The 21,854-nt window shown below is 42.6% G+C and overlaps 1 protein-coding gene across 3 annotated transcripts in view; it reads right to left on the bottom strand.

The window, feature by feature from the left end:
• Positions 1-21,854, bottom strand: part of LOC102445641 (high affinity cAMP-specific and IBMX-insensitive 3',5'-cyclic phosphodiesterase 8A) — a 267,727-nt gene that overhangs the window by 189,633 nt on the left and 56,240 nt on the right. Inside the window, exon 1 of one of the 3 annotated variants that reach the window (XM_075897146.1) lies at positions 14,517-16,019. The exons of 1 other annotated variant lie outside the window; for it this stretch is intronic. In XM_075897146.1, coding sequence (XP_075753261.1) covers positions 14,517-14,690 — 174 coding nt within the window. In that variant the 5' untranslated portion in view covers positions 14,691-16,019. Of the gene's footprint in view, positions 1-14,429; positions 16,020-21,854 lie in introns of those variants that run through there. One more of the 3 variants, XM_006139238.4, reaches the window with a different exon arrangement.

The raw sequence follows: 21,854 nt of genomic DNA on the forward strand, positions 1-21,854 counted from the left end.
GCCCTAAACTCCTCTGAAAATCTGGCATCATGTGACTGCCCCTTGGTCACACGGTGAGAGAAGTTTAAATCCAGGAGTAGGATTTCATACTTCCTCATGCCTTATTCTAACCAGCAGGCCATGCTTCCTCCCTTCAGTTTTCAGTCTGCAACACCTAGGTTTAAAGCAATTATAAAGCAAAGGTTAAAAAAAAAAAAACCATTTATTTCAAACATTATAAACATGAACCGTGATAGCAGATTTATGGTGCTCACTAAAAACTATGAGCCAATACATAAACATTGAGCCTTATGAACCAGCACCCAAAAAATGAAGGGACCTTTCTAATGGGGGAAAAAAACCTATTTTACATTTGCTAGCTAGAGAATGTGTTTCAGCTCATGAGTGCCTTTAGGATAAGTCACTGCCCTTTCTCTCCTACTCAAGCCACGTGTAAGAGGGATGTGTCGACTTCAAAACAGAGAAGAGCATTTCAGTTAATGCTGAAAGTGCATTTGAAACTTCTTCTGCATGGAGAATGTGATGTTCTCCTGACACTCTGCCAGTTTTTAAAAAGTCCATTCGTTATTATTGTTAACAAGGTCCATAAAAACTAAATCCCTTCCTATCCCTTGAGAAGCCGGTCCTTGATGGTCAGTGCCAAGGCCAGCAGCAGTATATTGTGAGAAGGCTGCAGCACGCTCTTTTTTTGGCTTAGAAATTGAAAGCCCAATTCCCAGCAAGCTAATCCTCTAGCATTCATTAGCACACACACATGCTAGTTTCAAAAAGCTGTAACAAACCATGATATTTATGAAAATGAAAGTCGCTCCTAAAACTGTAAATAGACTCTCCAAAATAAAGTGTTCCATTCCTTGATGAAGGCCAAATGCTAATTATTCATGGGAGGGGGAGGGAATACAGCATTGTTCCTATGGGGTTGGGAACTGTGATTCACACTCCTTGCACCACTGATCAGCACTGAATTTGACCTGACTGTTCTAGTGATGGGTTTCAATTGCACAGCACACACGGGCAAGGAGCAGTCTCATCACTTCTAATAAAGCTGGAGGATAAAGAAGTATGATAACAAAACTAAGGTGGCTAGATAAGGAGGGCAGCCTATTACCTGCAACTTTGCAGAAAGTATATCATTTCCACAGAGAAAATGAGACTGTGTGAAAACAGTGACTGGGGATTCAGGGGAAGGAGAGAAATGCGCTAATTGGTTTTTAAGTTACAGAGTCATAACAAGTAGATAAGATCTAAGTTCATAGATAGCCACTTAGAAAACTTCCATTAACTTCAGGGAGGCTGGATACTGCCACTGAAGCCAATAGAAGTTTTGAAAATGACTTACGTGGGAGCAGAACTGGGCCCACACTTTAAGATGAAGTGGCTCATCTTTCTCTACTCTACGCATTTCCAGTTTGTCTTGGACCCAAACAGACATATGGGAGATGAACAGAGCAGCAGAGGGTCAGCTCTTTGAGCCCACATTCACAGGTGTGGGGTTTTTTGGGTTTTTTTTACTCACTGCAGTTAGGTCTACACTACAGAGTTTTTCCACAAAAACTCGCTAAGTGTCCACACCTCAAGCATGTTTTTGTGCAAGTAAAACAAAAGAACAGAGGGTATGTCTACACTACCACCCTAGTTCGAACTAGGGTGGTTAATGTAGGCAACCGGAGTTGCAAATGAAGCCCGGGATTTGAATTTCCCGGGCTTCATTTGCATATTGCCGGGCGCCGCCAGTTTTAAATGTCCGCTAGTTCGGACTCCGTGCCCGCGGCATGAACTAGGTAGTTCAGATTAGGCTTCCTATTCCGAACTACCGATACACCTCGTTCCACGAGGAGTAATGGTAGTTCGGAATAGGAAGCCTAATCCAAACTACCTAGTTCGTGCCGCTTGTAGCCGCGGGCACGGAGTCCGAACTAGCGGACATTTAAAACTGGCGGCGCCCGGCAAGATGCAAATGAAGCCCGGGAAATTCAAATCCCGGGCTTCATTTGCAACTCCGGTTGCCTACATTAACCACCCTAGTTCAAACTAGGGTGGTAGTGTAGACATACCCAGAGGGTTTTTTCCCCCCCCCCTCATGTAGGTATTCCTACTTCTACAAGGAATAACTCCTTTTTGCGCAAGAGCTCTTGCACAAAAAGTTGTGTGTGGATGGGGGAACAGGGGTTTTTTGCACAAAAAGAGGCAATCGAAAAAAGCACAGGTGCCCTGGTGGCCATTCTGTAAATAGCAATGAGAGTTTCCTTTTGAGAGAGCGTCCATGCAGTCTGGACGTTCTCTTACACAAAAGCGCATCGCTTTTTTGATGCGTTTTTGCAGTGTGGTCACACACTTGCACAATAAGTTTTTGCCAAAAATCTCTTCCGCAAAAAGTTTCTTATGCAAGAAGCTTGTAGTGTAGACATAACCCGAGTGTCTGTGTTTCCCTCAGCTTCTGTAGTGTATATTTCTTATTTATAAAAAGGGTAAAAAAGATCCTCTTTAAAGTGTAAGTTGATTACTAGGGTAGCAAATTTCTTGCCACTAATTTTCTTTATGGGTTATTCTTGGCAACTACCAACTGTGTTTTCAGAACTGGGGCCATATACATGACCACACCTCCCCCCGCATTATATATGACCTCAAGCAACAATACAACTATTTGTAAATAATTCTTCTATTAAAAATACCATTCGGTATTGTTTTAGCATTGCATTACAGAGATAGGGCTTTATTAATAAGATATTATATGCCAAAACCGCTACAAAATTACATTAACCTCTGCAATAAAGAAGAATTTGACACACCCACTTTAAATCCACTAGACAGCCAATTACAGTATAATAAACCTTTAAACCGGTTTCTTGAACCTTCTTCTAAAATAGATATTATTGGCCAAAGGGAGGACACAATACTGGACTAGATGAACACTGGGTCAGATCCAGCCTGGCATTTTCTCAGTTTCTAAACAGATTAATGCCCTTTTCCTGAATTTACAGGCACAATTAATGTTAAGCAATGAGTAGAGCAATGCAGAGACTTGTCCAAGGTATTGCAGCAGGTCAACAGCAAAACCAGGAACAGACTTCAGCTCTCCTAATATTATCCCTATACTCTAAACTATAGTATGCTGCCTCCCCACAATGACAGAGTAACTATATGGTCTTTTATGGTACGATCACAAACCACTGTTTGACAAACAACAAAAAAAGGAAAGCTTGAGTACCATGACTGTCTGAGAGGTAAAATTCCTCTATTTTGCTAGGAATTAAGTTTGCCTTTGAAAGGCAATTTTCTCTGGATTTAAAATAAATTCTTGGATGTAACCAATGACCTGAAGTCATAACAATGTATCCATTCTGATAGAATCACTGTTCAGATGAATATATCTGTTAGCATAATATTAAAAAAAAAAACCACACTCCTCCTCCCATTCTATTCCTCCCGTAAGACTAATAATATATTTTGTCTTCAGATGCATCTTTATCAGTCTTAAGTACACAAATGTAGTATTTTGCACTATGAACAACATATCATTCTCATAATTATATATAAAATCAAAATATAAACACAGCAAACCAAGTTCTGCCCTCCGCTAGCCCAGACTGCCCACTGACTTCTATAGGCTTCTACTGTAGACAGTAAGATTGTAACTGCAGAGAGACTGTGGCCAGTAAACAAACTCTTCAGCATTTTAAAAGTATAATTAGCTTTCCAAAGTCAAATAACCACACAGGCATTATTCAGAACCCGAGTCCAATCTGCAATCACTGAAGTGAGTGATAGAGCTTAATGGATTCAGTGAGTGCAGAATTGGGCCTCATGATTATTCTAAGTACTTGCTCATTTATGGTGAACCTCTTGATTGTGAAAAGGGGCAATTTTAGCAGCCAATTAAACTATAGTAGTGTAAAAGGAAAGCTATTTCTACTTCAAGCTACGAAAGCATCACAGGTGATGGTCTTCAGCCATGTGTGCACTTCCTTACAGAACTTTTTTTGGGGGGGGGATAGAAGAGTCTAAAATAAATACCAAAAGGAAACTGCATAGAAGCCTAGATGGCCAGCTGTCTAGAAAAAAAAATAAGAGACTCACACATGAGTACAAACACATAGTTCCTGAGGAGGATACATATGTATCAAGGATGTTATACTATGCATTTAGAAACTTGAAACTAAAGCTATACAGCTGCAAATACTGAGCTACTGCTAAGAAGTATCAGAAAGAGAGACCATCTGGTATTTGATACAAGTAAAAACTGTGTTCAGTGATGTTGCAACTACCCTATATGCGTCTTAATACAGGAAAAAAAGGATATGCAAGGTGAATTAGAGTTCATTTGTTTTGATTTTGAAAGACAAGCATAAGCATAGCTTTTCCCCAAAATAAAATCCTTATGAACTAGTTTTATGTTGTAACATCCTTTTTAAGTCTATTTCTCTGAAGGAATTATATTAAACATGATACAGCCCACAGTTAAAGATAGAAAGTTATGGCAAATATGTAACATTAAAAATACATGTCTTTTAGTAGCAAGTAAAATAGGGCCTCAAAGTTTCCACTGCATCCCAGCAGGGAGTTAAAGGTCACAGCTAACTCAAAATTCAAAACAATAGGAAGTAGAGGATGTCATTCTTTTATATTTGCCCAGTGATTCTGTGTTTTCTTTATATGAATTTACTTAGGAAACTGGGAAATCTAACAATGAAGTGTTTTATCCTCCCCACCATCAGAAATCAGTTAATGCCACTTTATAACATGTTTAATGTATAAAGAAAAGATCTGAACTTTCCAAGCACATAAAATGCACATGTTAAAAAAAAAACTTTATAATGAAGGTGATAATGGTTTTGTTTCTAGCAAAAGAGTGTTTTCCCCTCCTTATTAACCAGGAACAGACAATAAAACTCTAACAGAGCTGCTCAAATTGTCAATTTATACACAGGTCAAAATATCAGCAAACAAAAAATGTATTTGAAATATATCAATGATAAATTCATACAGGAATGAAATATACATCTTAACAATTGGATTACTGATGTTAAGCCTGCAAAAGTATGTCACACTAATTCTTAGAGCTCAGATTAGGCTTCCTCATGGTGCAAATGGATATATGGAAGAGGAGCACCCCTTGTCCAGCTAGGGAGGGCAGAACGTGGGACAAGGAAGCTTAAACTATTCTAACAGATTTTGTTTGCCCCGTGCACTTGAGTAGCGTGTGGATGCCATAACCAAGCTAATCATGTAACAGCTATTATTAACACTGCTTTTGTCCTCAGCTCCCACCATGTGAACAGGAGTTAAGAAAGCTCTGCAGCTAACAGGAAATGCTTAGCACTTCGGAAGTATCAAGTCCTGCAGCAATACAGGTGATCTACAAAAGCAAAAATAGGCCCTCAACAGCTGAAAGTGAAAGTTGTGTAACTGAATGGGGAGAAAGATTTTTTACTCAAAATATTTAACATCTCTTTTATTTTTGTTAAATCTTTTTAATTTTAATCACTGTCAATTTGAAGAAAACATTTGTTGGAGATTCAGCAACCCCTTCCTTCCACTAAAATATGAAAATGAAACAAGACATGCTCCAAGACACTTGGGGATCCTCCTATAAAACTACAGGAAAAGAAAGCAAATTCCATCTCCCTGAGATTTCTAAAGAAAAAGAAAAAGCAAATTCTCACACATGAAAAAGGGCCAAATCCAGTTTAGGGGAAAAGAACCTTTTGAAGCTAATCTTTAAGGTGTTTTCACATGTACACAGGACAAAGTCCAAATTCAGGGTCTAATGCCCAAATGATAGCCATTAAAATTAAAGAGCCCTATCCTGATCCTACCAACGTCAGTTGCAAAACTCTAATTGGCTTTGGTGGATGCAGAATCAGGCCCAATAGGGAGCTGAGTAGCTAAAACTCCTCAAGAGGTCTTTGAGAGGTAGCAGCTAATGAATAAAAACTGTAATTAACTAAATGTAATTAACTAAAATAAATTAGTATTTCTTCTGGGCCCAGCCCGCATCCCATAGGTCCATACATGAAAGATCAGAGGTTCTGTAGTTTTAAACTGACCATTTTATCCCAATTGCTGCCTTTAAATATTAATAATTCTACAACAATTTGTTCCAAAATACTTTGCTTCTTTATGAGCAGCTCATCACATTGACAATCTTTAGATATTGAAAAAGTGTCAATACACAGACATACAATGTTAAAAACATTATTCATATTAATTAGTAGACCATCTTGAAATGGGATAGTAATAAGTATGATGTAATTTCAATACATTAAAAAAAAATCTGACACTTTTCCTTTCTTCAGAAACACATACATATATGTGGAAGCTGCAACTATAGATTTATAAAATATCAAACTTTTATGGAATATTGAGTAACATATTTACAGATTTTACAAGGAAGAGGAGAAAAAGGCCTGAGAGTTTGATTCAGGGTCAACAGAAGGGGATGACCTGGCAGAACACAGACATCAGAGACATCACTATTTAATTTTGTCCCATTCCATCATGACCCTATCAACATCTTTTACTGAGCTTTTGGGAGGGTATTTTCAAAGAATTCCAAAGGAAGTTTGGTACCCATATCTCACCGAAAATCAAGGGGATTTCATGTATAGCTTCCTGGAATGCCTTGGGGGGAGGGGGGGGGGATCATTGCCTTGTCTGTTGAATGGTCAGACTATTTAGCAATAGATATTTAAAATATTTCAGTATGCATTTTGTCACCCTTCCCAGTTTCAGTTATGGTTAAACCATGATATCTAATTATATTACACCACAGATAGTTACATATAAGAATGTCATAGAAGCAAATATATCCCTAGTCAAACTCCATTAAAGTTATGGACGAATTTGTCCTATAAAGCACTGGATGCAATTCATACAGAAAATTAAATGTTGGACAGACAAGAAATCACATTTAATGAACATTCTTCTAAACTTTACTAACAACATTTTAACTTCACCTATATTTAGCAAATCTGTTTACAATTGTACTCTATTAGGTATAAAATTATTATTTTTAAAAGAGGGGTTTTGAATGGGGGAAATTGACAAACTGATGCCTTATGAAAAATTCCTGTTTAAATATTTCAGTTTACAAATCAATTTACTCATCTGTCATATTTGCTTTAGGTTTCTTCCATTATTCTTTGGATGCAAATAAAGGCCTTATGTTTCTCCATCCATTACGTTTACTTCCTGTCCGAAGCCCAATTTTCAAGTCAATGGGATTTTTGAGCCCCAAAGAAGTGTAAGACACAAGCACTTAATTATTGTTATTAATGGGGACAGTTATGAAACTTATACTCAGGTAAACAGTCCTTAGCGCTAAAGAAATGACTCCTTCTACTCTCTGTCCCTGACTGCACAATATTTTAGAAGCAGAAAGTATTTATTACAGGTTGAAACTCTCTAGTCCGACACCTTTGGGTCCTGACCAATGCCAAACCAGAGAATTTGCCAAACCAAGGAAGGTCAATATTGTCTAGCAGCATTACCTACACTTCCACTGCTTACGCTGAGCTCTTAGAAGACATTTAGAGGTAAATTAGAACTAACAGCACTGAAAACTGAGTGCCAAGACTGATGACTGTAAACTAACTTTATGGGACTAGGGATGTAAAAGAGTAGTAGATCAGATGACTATCTGATAAGCATAGGCTTATCCAGTAGTTGAGTCGACTACTCGCATTCCCCAATCCTTGCTGCTTCTATAGCAGAGGCAGCAAGATGAGGAGAGAAGCAGGAGCAGGTGCTGGGGGAGCCATCTTAAAATCCAGTTCCCCTCAGCACCATCTCTGCAGTGTGGGAGGGAGGGCAGGAGAGGCAGAGGTCTTACTACATTTAAGAGGCAGAGGTGCAGCGTGGGACCTGGCGCAGTCTCATGCCAGGTCCTGGACCTACTCCCACTGCAGCTCTTCGGTTTAAATGTAGTAGGAGCCGGGCTGCCTGTATGCCCAGTTTCTACTATATTTGAACTGCAGAACAGCAGTGGTCCCTTACTGACTAACTGTGTACACAAAACAAATTGTATTGAGTACATGATTAGTCATTTACTCGCTATTTAACATCTGGGGGAAACTTGGTCACACTCATAATAAGTGGACATCTGGCTAGCTAAAAATCATGCCAGACCACAGATGTTGCTGGACTAGAGAGTGCCAGACTAGAGAGGTTCAACCTGTATTACTATACTCTGCTACAGAATATCATAAAAACTACAGTCACTAATGCTGTAAGTTTCTGACTGTTTTTTTAATATGGATAAATTAACTGAACAAGAGGAATGGCTCATCACATTCAAAACATAAGCAACAACATATGGAAGCAAAAATATTTCTAAATAGAATAGATTCCAATGAGCTATGAGCAACATTTTAAAAATATTTTGTTACATAAAAAGCTGGAAACAATACACCCTTCATAAGTCATACTGTTTGTAAGCTTCTTCTTGTTTAGAGTGTGCAGTAATGTTGTCATTGAACATGATCCAGGAACAAGTATCTACATCTGATGGAACTGATTCACTGCAACCGTCATATTTACTACTTATGCTTATCACTTCAAATTTTAAAAACTAAATTGTGGACATTTTAAATACTAAGGAGACTGGGGCCTTGAACTATAATTTCATACCATATAATATTGGGGAAGGAGGGGGGGAGAGGTGAAGATACTACATAATTAGGGCCCTACCAAAGTCATGGCCATACAGAATGTGTGTCAGACTGTGAAATCTGGTGTCCTCCTATGAAATCTGGCCTAACATGTACAGATTTCATGGGGGATACCAGCATTTCTGAAATTGACAGTCCTAACACAAAAGGGAATTGCAGGGGGATAACAAGGTTATTTTAGGAGGGTCACATATTAATACCCTTAATTCCACTCTGGTTTCAGAGCTGGCCAGCTGGAGAGTGGTGGTTGTAATGCTGACCAGGTACCCAGCTTTGAAGGCTGCTCCGAGCCAGCAGCAATGCAGACGTAAAAGTGATAAAATCATGCCCATGTTGCCCTTACTTCTGTACTGCTGCTTTTAGAGCTGAGTGGCTGGAGAGTGGTGGCTGTTAACTAAGGGCCCAGCTCTGCAGGCAGCAGCATAGAAGTAAGGATAGCACTACCACACCATGCTGCTGCTGCTGGTAGCTCTGCCTTCAGAGCTTGATTCCTGGCTAGCAGCTGTTGCACTCCAGCGGCACAGCTCTGAAAGCAATGCTGCTGCCAGCAGCTGTGCAGAAATAAGAGCAGCAGTACCGCAAACCCCACACAACTCCTTTTTGGGTCAGGACCCCACAATTGTAATACCATGAAATTAAAGATCCAGACTGAAATAGCTGAAATTATGAAATTTACTACATTTAAAATCCCATGACTGTGTAATTGACCAAAATGGACCATGAATTTGGTAGGGCCCTGTACATAATTAACTTATTGATGAGCTGAGGGAGTTTGGGGAAGGTTAAAAAACAGCCTGAGCATGTGTTTGTATCACCAGGATGTCTCTTCCTGTAGATTTATCCAAATATGTTTATACATCCCTCTGTTAACTAAGACTTTAAGAAAGCACTCACAGAGTGTTAAGATAAATGACATACTGAAAAGAGAATGAAAATGAATGTTTATTTTCAACACTTTCTGCATCAACACATACAGGTGAGAGGAGAGAAAGAGCTAAGAAACTTTCCACCTGAAACTGGCAGGTGACTGACACACATGAAGCTCCAACCAAAGCAGATGAAGGACGTGGCTACAGGAGGCACAGAGAAAAGAACGTTTCACTTCTGTCAGTAAGGCATTAGCTGAAGAAGAATCATTACAGCATTATTAACATTATCCACTCCAGACATTCAAGGCCAAGTCCTGCCTGCCTCCTTCACACAAGAAGCTGCACAGAATTTCAGAGACAGAACAGGAATTTGCAGGTCAGGCTCCTATTGACTTCAGCGAGATCAGGACTGGGACCTATGCAAGGACTGGGAATAGTAGTGCCATTGGCTAGTCTGAAAGATTTTTAAAAGGAAAGAGCTCATGTTATGTCCCCTGCAGAGCAATTCATACTTTGTGAGCGGCCTAAGGACGGGTTTTCAGATGGGTGCTCTTCCATCATCTGTTCAAACCAAAGTCAAATCAAATCGTATCAATCAAAAGAAATAGATTAATTTTACTTCAGTCTTGCATGCCGAAATCAAACACCTTTCAGCACATCAAAGGCTTAGTCATTTAAGTTTGCTTCATAACAAATAAAAGAGAATCCACATTCCATGGGCAAATAAAGGGCTCATGCTTTGCAACAACAGTATCAAAAGGCAGGCTGGGAGTCTGGCAGCAGCAGGGAATGGAAAAGGTTAGAGTATCAGTGTGGGAAGGATCATCTTAGTGGGAGCAAGGATCTCTATACCAGAGGGCTGATGTCAGTGGAAGTGGGAGGGAAATCAGGATGGGTAGGGTTGTCATGGGAATGATTGAGAACTGGCTTTGGAAGGAGCAGTTGGGTGACCTCAGTGAAAATTTCAAAGACAGGGCGAGCCCACCATGTGTTCCAGGCGGATGGAGTGGCAGCCCAAGCAGAGCAGGAACAGGAGAGGATGGTAGCCTCGATCATGTGTGATATAATGTATACATTATATCTAATGAAACCAGAAAGTCAGTTTATATTCTACCAGTACACAATATTGCAGAGCCATTCATTAGTGGACTATTATAGATGTTATTTCCTGTTTGTTAAACTACCCAGGTAAGGACAGTTCAACAGGTTTTGAACTAAGAATGCTTACTGTTTTTAATGTTCCCAACCAGCCACTAAATCAAACAGCACTTTTACAATGTGACCTGCTCCTTCCGTAACATGTCAGAACCTTTGTTTAATGCCTGCTCCCCAAGCACACCCCATGGTGTGTGTATATTTTTTAAAATACACCCTGTCAAGAGCTGTACAAGAAAAATAAAGAAAATATACTACATGCATAAATTAACGGTGGCATGAAATACAGAGTGAATGCACAAGAGCATAGTGAAGTACAAGGGTTTACTGGCATGATGTTGGGACTGCACATTGCCTACAAATGGCAATGCTGTGAGCAAGTCATTCTGCACAAGTGCTAATTAAATATTTACACCATACCGACATTTGCTCTGCTTATAAGAAAACATATCAGCAATCTTTCAGAGAGGTTTTTCTTTTAAAACATATGGATTTTTAAAATCCTCTCTTCTGTAAAGCTAGGTATTTTAGTAACATGAGTCCAATTATACAAACATCTGAGGAAAAAGAAAAAAATACAGTTGATATAATTAAAATGTACCTATAAGTATGACAGCCCTAAAAACCAAAATCTGGGGACATTTTGGAGCTAACAGCAAATGCTGTCCCATTAGAACCCTGGGAATCTGTGCTTTCCAATAGTACTGTATAAAGCTCCATTTGCTAGTTTGAATGGGACATGTGATAATCAGATGTTAAATCTGTCATTGTTCCAGGGCTGTTGCAGACCCCACCCACAGACCAGTATAATTTTGGGTTGAAAATTCTATATTTTGGAAGCAAGAAAGGAAACACTTTTGCAGCAGGTTCATTTTTTAGATGTGGCACTTATTTGAAAATGCTCAGAGATTGGCAGTGTTAAAACATCTCTTGGGAATATTGATTAATGGAGACAGGTGAGACCAAATATTTAAGTTTATTATATGGTTTATCATGTGGATATCACTAAAATTCTATATGCCAGATATAGATATTGCTATGTACATGTGTGCCTACACACACTACACAAACTATTTTGCAGAATTGTTTGGGACAAGGCTTGATATTTTTTCCCTATTAGGAAAGAAAAGTTCATCTTTCTAGCCATATTTCATGGATGATGGAGTCATGAAATATAGTGGGAAGACATTTTACATTTAGAAAGTGATTCCCTGCTATGTAACCATAATGGATATATCTGACAACACTCCAGAACAGATACAGAATAAATCTCAGTGCTAGCTAACAGGAGAGACACAATCATATTTTACAAGCTCTGATTTGGTTGGGTTTTTTGTATGGCGCTTTTTGAACTTGAATATCTTATGTACTATACCTAACATACTGGTCCAAGTAAAGGGATTATATTACCATATACACACAAATCAGAGGAGTTCCAACTACAGTATCACATGATAATCATTGGCTCAAACTTATGAAGTGCTGCTGCCCATCTTCTGTACAGCACTAAGTGCCACTGAAAGGGTACAAGCACTTCAGAGAAGGTCCTCTGCTCTTGGCAAATCTTTAATAGTTTGCTCCTTCCCACAGTTCCTCTTCAGGACAGAAACTACTAACGTCAAAGCTGTATGATTGTATGACCTTGCACCAAATTCTGCTCCCAAACTCCCTTTGGCTTCAGTGGAAGCAGGACTAAGCCCTTTGGTCTCAATTTTCCTGTGTTCCATTTCTTTTTAAAAGAACTTTACTGGATCACTGAGAATAAGTGACACAGCAATAGTACAATCCTGTTTCATACACAATACAACTTCAGCGACAACATAGCTGTAAACTAACATAGCAAGGGTAGTAAATGTGATAATATAGCAGCTAATAATAAACAGCAGAGAACAAAGTACTATGTTCTTTTACGTATCTAAAGGATATGATAGAATCTGAAACAAGAAAGCTATGGAGGAGAGACATGAAATCACATTTAGTATTGAGTTGGTCTTGCAAAAAAACCCACTTCCTGTTAGCAAAAACAATAATTTTGCAGCAGTGTTGTCAGAGGGAACATACCATCACAGCTATGAAATATGACTTTTGTGAAAAAAAACTAGACAACTGCCAACAAGATTAGAGTATGAATGTGAACTAAGGTCAACTGCATGGCTAGCTGATTTACCTCAGATGTCCCAGTCCCATTAATAAGCAATGTAATCACAAGCATCTTGAACACACAAAAAATAAATCAGTTTACTTCTTCCCTGCATGTCTCTGATAACAGGTATTATTTAAGAGAGTAAATACATAAAAGGCAAAGGTATCTTTCATGTGAATATTATATGATGTTCTCGTTTAAAATGCTGCAAACTCCTTCAAAAATATATTTAAAAATCAGAAAAAAATAAATAAAAAAAAGTTACCCCAACAAATCTCAGAGTTCTGATGACAACATAAATAACCTGCATTTTTTTATTGTGGTTACCATGATTTCATCAGCATGCCTTGGTGTCTGTGCAGCCTTTTAGCTCAGTTTTCTGTGTCTTATTTATTACACGTATAAAAATATGAATTTGGCGTATAGTTGCTATCATATACTGCTTTAGCTATTCATCCTATTACCTGTGCAACTTCCTCTTGCATCCCACATTTTTTCAACTCTATGAAATGACATTGCTCTATTTGGGGAAAAGTAATTCTCACACCACTCACACCACTGAAACAGTTTGCTGTAGTTCACAATCAATAACATAGAGACATTCTTAATATAGAAAGCAAAGGGTTTAGAAAACTGTACAAATGATTGCAGGTATTGAAAGTTGCAAAATGTTTTGACCTTGTGCAATTTCTTCCTATATGTCATACCTATATCTTATATTTACCATATGTGTACCTCTTAACCAATATCACAGTAAGCTTAGGATCAGCCATGTTATATAATAGCTCCCGGGCATCCATAGCTTGTTTTTTCAGTTGTAATTATTTATTTCTACAAAATGCAGAATGCCCCAAAAGACAGAGAAACCACTCAACCACAAAAGCTATAATAGGCCACTGACAGAAAGTAAATGTAAATGCAATTTTTCAGTTCTAACTCGTTTTCCTTTTTTTTTTAAATTATAAATTCTTTATTTTTTCAGTATGTGCCGGCCTAGTATTATGCTAGATAAAACTATACACCCACGAATAGTCTACAAAATATCTCGACTAGAAAAGCAAGCAAAATCAACAGGTAAATCAGAACCCTATCCAAAAATTGCTGTCATTCTTGTTTCAGCTTTCTGATGGAAAGAAAGGGTTTAGTGACCATCCAATCTACTAGATAGTTTCATATGGCAAGAGTATTTTGAGTCCAAAAGGACAAGCACAAATAATAATATTTGATAAGTCAATAAAAACTCAGGGTAAATACATGTTAGTTGCAGTGCAGGCTCACATAAGCTGTGTGCCCCCCAGAGATAGGCCCTGCGCCTTCACCAGCAGAAATATCTTCTCGGTTGCTCTAATGATTGACAAGGACATTTAAACGGCTCTCCTTTTCCACTACCCTGAAAACTTCCAATGGAATGAAGAAACAGCTTTGGGAACATGGACAAATCAGTTTCACGAGAGCGATTAGTGTATAAACTAACTGCTCAAGCCATTAAAAGCTGTCCCACAATCTATTGCTCAGATGGCTCCAGTGATTTGAGCCAAGGAGGCTAAGTCCTGCTAGGAGAGAAACTGCTTGTATGTTTAGTCCCCCTTTTACCTTCAGGCTGGATCTGCTGCTCTGGATCTCTGGCTCCATGCTCTGGCTGTTCTCCCTCTTGTCTTTCTTAGAGGAATTAGTCCTCACCTTATAAGTGGACGCGTTGGAGGATTTAATGAATAATCCTGGGACGGAGTTGCCGTGCTGTTGCTGAGACATGGTTGTATTGGTTTGGTGAGGGGAATTGGACTCTTCGGACTCTTTGCTACTGTGATAAACCACCCTGTTTTCAGAGATGTGGATGCTTGGAGCACAGCCCATGCTTTGTGGCCGCTTTGGAACTATTTCTTTTTTCCCCCTTCCAGTGGGACTTTCCCCTTGGATTTTTGTTGTGTGGGGTTTTTGTCTTTTTTTGTTTTTGCTAACAGGTTGACTCTCCTTCCTGCTTCTCCGCTCGACTCGGCAGCATTGTCATCGGTCCCGTCGACACCCCCAGAAACGTGTGTTCTCCTCCAGGAAACAAGGGATCCTTGGAGCCCAAGCTCGGCCGCGGGTTGGGGGGTGTCAGGGACTGGCCGAGTTCATGCTTTCACGGGCTCTCCCTTTTAAACGAAGCCATCTCCAAATCGCTGTAGGATTCTCGTTCCGCCCGGGGAAAGGGGGCGGGGGAGGGGAAGAGCCACACAAGCGGCTCCTTGGACTAAGAGCTCGGAGCCCTGAACCTTGGAACGTTCCCCTCTCCGCACCAGCCCGGAGAACCGGGGTTTGCAAAGGGTTACCAATTAACCTGGGGGGGGGGCGGGCGGGAGGAGCGCGCGGCGGGGGGAGTCGCCCCCCACACACACCTTGTCTCCCACAGTCCCACCGGCCCAGGCGTAGCGATTTATCCCGCTCACCGAGATCCCGAACCGATCCGGCTGCTTGCCGCTGGCTTTGTGTGTGGCTTGAGAGGGGTTGGGGTTTTTTTTGGTGTGGAAGGGGGGGAATCAAACCCCCCCTCCCCTCCCGAGCTAGAGTGAGTTCCTCGATCACGCTCGCGTCCGATTCATGTTCCTCGCCGTCCTCCTCCTTCCCACCAGCCGCCGCCGCGCAGGCTGGCTCTTGACATTCACACGCTACGCTCCTCTTGGCTAGGGCTTCGGAAGGCAGGTCCCCCCCTTCGCAAGCAGGGGGGCTCTATCCAGCACCGCATTCCACGCCGGGGGCAGGGCCAGCGAGAGCCCCCGGCTGCCCTGCACCCGCCCCGCGGCAGCCGCCTGGCCACGGGCGGGGGGGTTCAGAGGCTGAATCGGGGAAAGGGGGACAAGAATAAGCGCAGCCCTAACAAAAATCCTGCATAACTCAAGGGGGGTGGGGGTGCTGAGATCCAGAGGAGGAGCCCCGGCGCGGGCGGAGGCATCAAAGGGCCTCCTCCTCCATGTTGTGAGGCCACCGGAGAGATGCAAAACGCTGCACACACACACCCCACCGGCAACCAAAATTATCCCGGAGTCCCAGCTGCGGGGCGGAACGCACTCAAATGGCGAGAGGTTTAATTCCCAGGCACCGGCTCTGCCCCTCCGCGGCGTCTCCGTTCCGTGCTCCGGAGTCTGATTGATGCTTCTCAGCCGCACCAGCCAACACCCCCACCCCCGCCCGGCCGCCCTGCGAGGCTTCCCCAGGCGACTCAGCTCTGCTGTTTGACAGCGGCGGCGGCGCGGAGGAGCCGATACCAGCACCCGCCAGCGGTGACCTCCAGCCTTTACTGGCGTCAATGCAAATGAGCCGGCGAGGGCCAATCTGCTGCGCCACCGCCGGAGCCAGGCGGCCCCGCGCGAAGGAGCGAATTTCAAACAGCTCCCGGGTTCGCCGCGGCTGGTCCCGCTAGCGCGCACAGAGCGCTCGTAGCTGTCCCCTCCCCGACAGGACAGTGCACCGAGCAGAGGTGGCTCCCGCGGGAAAGCTGGGGAGGGGAGATAGAGCAAGGGGACCCTGGCCCTGGCAGCTGCCCACCAGCCGCACCTGTGGCTGGGCGCTGGGACTGGCTCTCCACTCTCATTGCCAGCTCTGCTTCTGGCTACCTCGGAGCCCTGGGCTTCAGGGAGCTGGGCAGCCTTCTCCTCTGTAAACTGGCGATGAAGATACTTGGAGCCCTGCAAATCCGCGGGTATCCGCATGCGGATACAAATTTGGTATTCTCGAACTCCGCAAATTAGCGGATTTCCCCTTCATAGCAGTAGGGCTGTGTCCAGACTCAGGGGGTTTTTCGAAAAAAGTAGCCTTTTTTCGAAAAAACTTCACCTGCATCTAGACTGCAGCCGCGTTCTTTCGAAATGAAATCGAAAGAACGCGGCTTTTCATTCGACGGTGGTAAACCTAATTCCACGAGGAAGAACGCCTTCTTTCGAAAGTGCTCTTTCGAAAGAAGGCGTTCTTGAAAGCAAACAGGCTTTTTAGAAAGAGCATCCAGACTCACTGGGTGCTTTCTTTCGAAAAAGCGGCTTGCTTTTTCGAAATTCTGCGTGCAGTCTAGACGCTCTCTTTCGAAAGAGGCTTGCAGTCTAGACATAGCCTAGGTGTGCTCTCTGCCTCTTCGATGTGGAGAGCCATGGCTCTTTTTTACAGAGCACAAAGGAGCACTGTCACAGGCGGTAAGAAAGGAGCACATAAGGGGTACTCTACACAGCAGCGTTATTTCAGAATAACTGACATGATTTCAAAATAACACAGTGCACATCTACACTACAAGCCTTTATATCAAAATAATGTCAGGCTGAAGGACTTCTTACGTTGAGTAATGGTAACTTTCATTTCACCAGGCGTAAGGGAAGTCAAAGGAAGTGTTCTTCCTTCAACTTCCTGCTGTGTACACAGTGTCAAAAGCTGAATTAAGCAATTTTGACTTCAGCTACGCAACTGATGTAGCTGAAGTTGCGTAGCTTAATTCAACTTTTGCCCTGCTGTGCAAATGCACCCAAAGAGTCCTTACAGCATAGGTGTTAACTCAGGGACTAAACTCTATCCCAGATCTTCCATTTCTGTAATGTTTGTCTGACACCAAGACTTCCTCTGAGGACCACCAAGACTTCCTCTGAGGATCACCACAGTCTTGCTTTCCTCTGCCCCTTCCACTCCTCTGCCCTGTAGAGGTTGGACCTCTCTAGTCCAACACCCTCAGGACCTGACCAGAGAACTTGCTGAACTACAGGAGGTCAATATTGTCTAGTAGCAGTATCAACAATTTCACTGGGCTCTTAGAAGACATTCAGGGGTAAATTTGAGCAAAATAATAGCACAGAAAATTGAGAGCCAGGACTGTAGTGATAATGAGTTGGTGGGGGGGTATGGGAAAGGGGAATAATGTCTTTGAGAAACACTGATCTAGATTCTAAATTAGATTATTGTTCTTTAAAGTGGTTAGCAGACCATTCTGAGAAAGCTGCTACCAGACTATTCCAGTTTGTTTACTTACTGACTCCACAGCCATGAAGCCTCATGGCTCTCATTGATTTGCCATTTGCAGCCAAGGGGAGCTGTGGGAAGCAGCGGCCCAAGTCACGCTGCTTCCCACGGCTCTTCTTGGCTGCAAATGGTGAACTACAAGCAACGGGATGTTTGGATTTATTTTAACCTTACTTCAGAATGTCTTGGGTTTGTAATGCTTGGTTTGGGGATAAATTACAACATCCCTGTAATGTTTGATATCATTAATGTTTTATATCTTTGCAACATATACTTTCAACCTTAACTTTATTTTAATGTCAGTTTTTGTTTGCGAACATTTGTTAGTGGTGGGAGGGCTCTATGAAGCAGGCAATGAATGCAAGAGCATCAATGTCATACATTTAAGCATATTCAGAATGTTGCAGTAAATGTTTGTTTGTACTGATGTATGTTGCAGACAACGTCAGTTGCTTGAATGCTCTTTTTCAAATAATAGTGAAGAGTGAGGGGGGATTTGATAGCAGCCTTCAACTTCCTGAAGGGAGCTTCCAAAGAGGATAGAGAAAGGCCGTTCTCAGTAGTGACAGATGGCAGAACAAGGAGCAATGGTCTCAAATTGTGGTGGGAGAGGTCCAGGTTGGATATTAGGAAAAACTATTTCACTAGGAGGGTGGTGAAGCACTGGAATGGGTTACCTAGGGATGTAGTGGAGTCTCCATCCATAGAGGTGTTTAAGTCTCGGCTTGACAAAGCCCAGGCTAGGTTGATTTAGTTGGGATTGGTCCTGCCTAGAGCAGGGGGCTGGACTTGATGACCTTCTGAGGTCTCTTCCAGCTCTATGGTTCTATAATTCTATGAATAGATTAAACTAAATACAAAAATAAAGTGTTATTTGAGTGTAATGCAGACTTCTACGAATTCTCTTAAGATCACAGATGTTCAGCTAATCTGGTACCAATGTGTGAATTGTGACAGTACAAATGCTAGACAGTATTAAAACACAAACACTTGAAAGCAACTGTCTCTAATGCAGAGTATGAAGTGTCAGCACAGCCAATACCCATTGCCTAAAAATTATTTAACTAACAATGAATGCTTCAGCCACAGAAACAGAACATATAACTACCCCCAAAATGTAGCCAATGCAGCATTAAGGGTAGTCAATGAAGCATTAAGTTATGTGCAAACCTCTGTAAAACAAGACACTGAGAAGTAGGGTAATACAAATAAACTTCTGAAAACCAGGAATAATGGAGTTAAAAGATGCATCACTCCCACCATACAACCTTAACTCTGGACTCTTCAAGTGATACCCCAACACAACCATAAAAAACAGACTAGCATTCTACCCTTGCAAATGCTAGAGATTAACACTGAATAAAGCAAACAAGCACTGTAAGACAAAGACTAACACCTTCTCATTCTAAGGCAAAATGTAGGTTTATGTCAGACATAGCCACCCAGAGCAACAGAGCCTACTCCATACAAGTCACTCCAGACTTGTAAAATGTTACAACCTCTTCACCTACAGACATTGCCTTTACTTCCCCATCATCGTGCCTTAGAAATTGGTCACGTGTGCCACCAGACTGCTGACAATCCCCATGGCAAGACCCATTGTGCACCATTACTAACAGAATGACAGAACTCAACACTGAAATGACATACTGGATCCTTTATGATATATGTGCACTTCTCACATCACAGTGACAGCTTTGTCAAGCTGCTCTAACTTACCCCACCATCATTCAGTGCAGCTACCTTAGCACTAGTGCATGCAGATAAATACTGGAATTCAAATATGTAGAAGGCAACACAAACAATGGCATATTCTCTTTGTCTACATATTCAAGTCTACTCATCACAGCACACCCTCATACAACCATTCCCAGGGTACGTCTAAACTACATGGCTCCATCGACGGAGCCATGTAGATTTGTTGTTTTGGCAAAGGAAAATGAAGCTGCGATTTAAATGATCGCGGCTTCATTTAAATTTACATGGCTGCCGCGCTGAGCCGACAAACAGTTGATCAGCTGTTTGTCCGCTCAGTGCGCTAGTCTGGACGCTCCCCTACCGACATCAAAGCCCTTTGTCGGCAGCCCCGGTAAACCTCATCCCACGAGGAATAACGGGGCTGCCGACAAAGGGCTTTGATGTCGGCAGGGGAGCGTCCAGACTAGCACGCTGAGGGGACAAACAGCTGATCAGCTGTTTGTCGGCTCAGCGCGGCAGCCATGTAAATTTAAATGAAGCCGTGATCATTTAAATCGCGGCTTCATTTGCCTTTGCCTATGTGTCTAATCTACATGCCTCTGATGTCAGAGGCATGTAGTCTAGACACAGCCCCAGTGTCTTCTGAATAGTGCCATTGGGGCAGAATTAAAGTTTAATTGCAGGACTGGCATATCTCTTAATTATGTATTGCTTGGTTTCTAGAAGTTTAAGTTTGTGTTTCATTAACTCTTTGTTTCCAGTTGTTCAGAGGCTTGAGTGTAGCTGAATTTTGTGTTCTAAAATGGACAAGGTAACAGTGGAACTTAAGTTTGTGTTAATCAAGTTTGAAGGCAGTTAATTTTCTTGATTTTTTAAAATAAATTCTTAGCATCCCCATGTGCCACACCCAGCTCTCTCTACTCCACTCCTTGACAGTGATGAAACCAGTCACAGAAGGCACTGGCTGCATGTTAATACCTGTACTGCTCCTGCATCCCATCTCTGTCTGTCTAACACAACTTCGCTCTCCTTCCCACAGAGGGGTGGGCACTGTGGTGGACCCACAGGCTTTGGCTCTGGGAAGAGGATGCAGGAACAATACTGAGACTGAAATGGAGTCACTGGGGACATGTTTAGAAGTGGGACAAATGTGAAGGGTGCAGGGTATTGGTGTGGGGCAATTTGGGAGGACAGAGCTTAACACGCCTTCCCCCAAGATTTCCCACTGTACAACTCTGACCCCCTCTTTTCCACACCACCCTTTCTGCACTGCTCCAACCCTCCCCCACACATCTCTCTCACTGCTCAATCCCCCACCATTTTTGTCACTGCTGCACTAGACTATGGACAATTCCTAGGGACAGCTGACCCCTGTGCACTGCTACTGACAAATGCAGCAGCTCAATCCTCCCCCTTGCCACTCCATGCTGTCATAACCTTGGAGGAGCCATGGGAGATGGAAGGTGATGGGGTTATGAGAGGTATGAACTGCTCCATTTCTTGCAGTGGGTGTTCTCATATGCCTTCCTGTGGTTTCAGTTCATGTGAGTCCGTGCCATGCACCAAACATGCCCTTTCCAGATGCCTTCTTTCAGCTCCTAGTGATGATCTCAGTGCTGTGTATTAGGCTATGCATAAATATACCATCTCCACCCCCATCTTAGGGATGTTAGTGTATTGAATAGTCATGTAACCTCATCAAATTTTAACAGTTACACAACTATTTGATAGTCCCTGGCGGGGGAGGGGGGCGGGAAGGAGGCTGGCAGCCAGTGCTCTTCTGGCCCCTCTCATAGAGAGCCCCCTGCTACCCCACGCTGCTGCCCCTGATACAGAGGCAGCAGCGCGGTGCAGCAGCAGCCCTGTCGGTGGGAGGCCTGAGCTCCACATGGACAGAGGCATCCATGGTGAGCCCACCGTGGACAAAGGCTACTTCATGGCAGCCTCCTCCACCAATCTCTGCTCTGCACAGCTGCCTCTGATAGAGGGAAGAGGGGGGGTGGGAAAGACAGCAAGAGGAGGGTAGCAGACAGCTCCACACAGCTCCCCAGGTATCTCAGCTCCCAAGCTCCCACTTGTCCCCCCCCCCCCGCCATGCTGCTGCCTCTAATAGAGAAGCAGTAGCATGGGGGAGGGTCAAGCAGCTCGTATGAGCCACTATGTTGACATCCCTGCCCATCTCAATACTGAACTTATGCCATGTGCTGAATATACTCAGTCACAGCTCCCCATCCTAGCCTAGGCACTGGTGGGGCACACTGGTGAAGGGTATGGATTTGAGGAGGTGGAGTTGTCTCACGCCCCACACTCTCTTGCATTGCTATGAGTTCCCTTTCCCCCCTTAGA

This window comes from Pelodiscus sinensis, chromosome 14 (genome assembly GCF_049634645.1).
Source record: "Pelodiscus sinensis isolate JC-2024 chromosome 14, ASM4963464v1, whole genome shotgun sequence".
Lineage (NCBI taxonomy): Eukaryota > Metazoa > Chordata > Testudines > Trionychidae > Pelodiscus > Pelodiscus sinensis.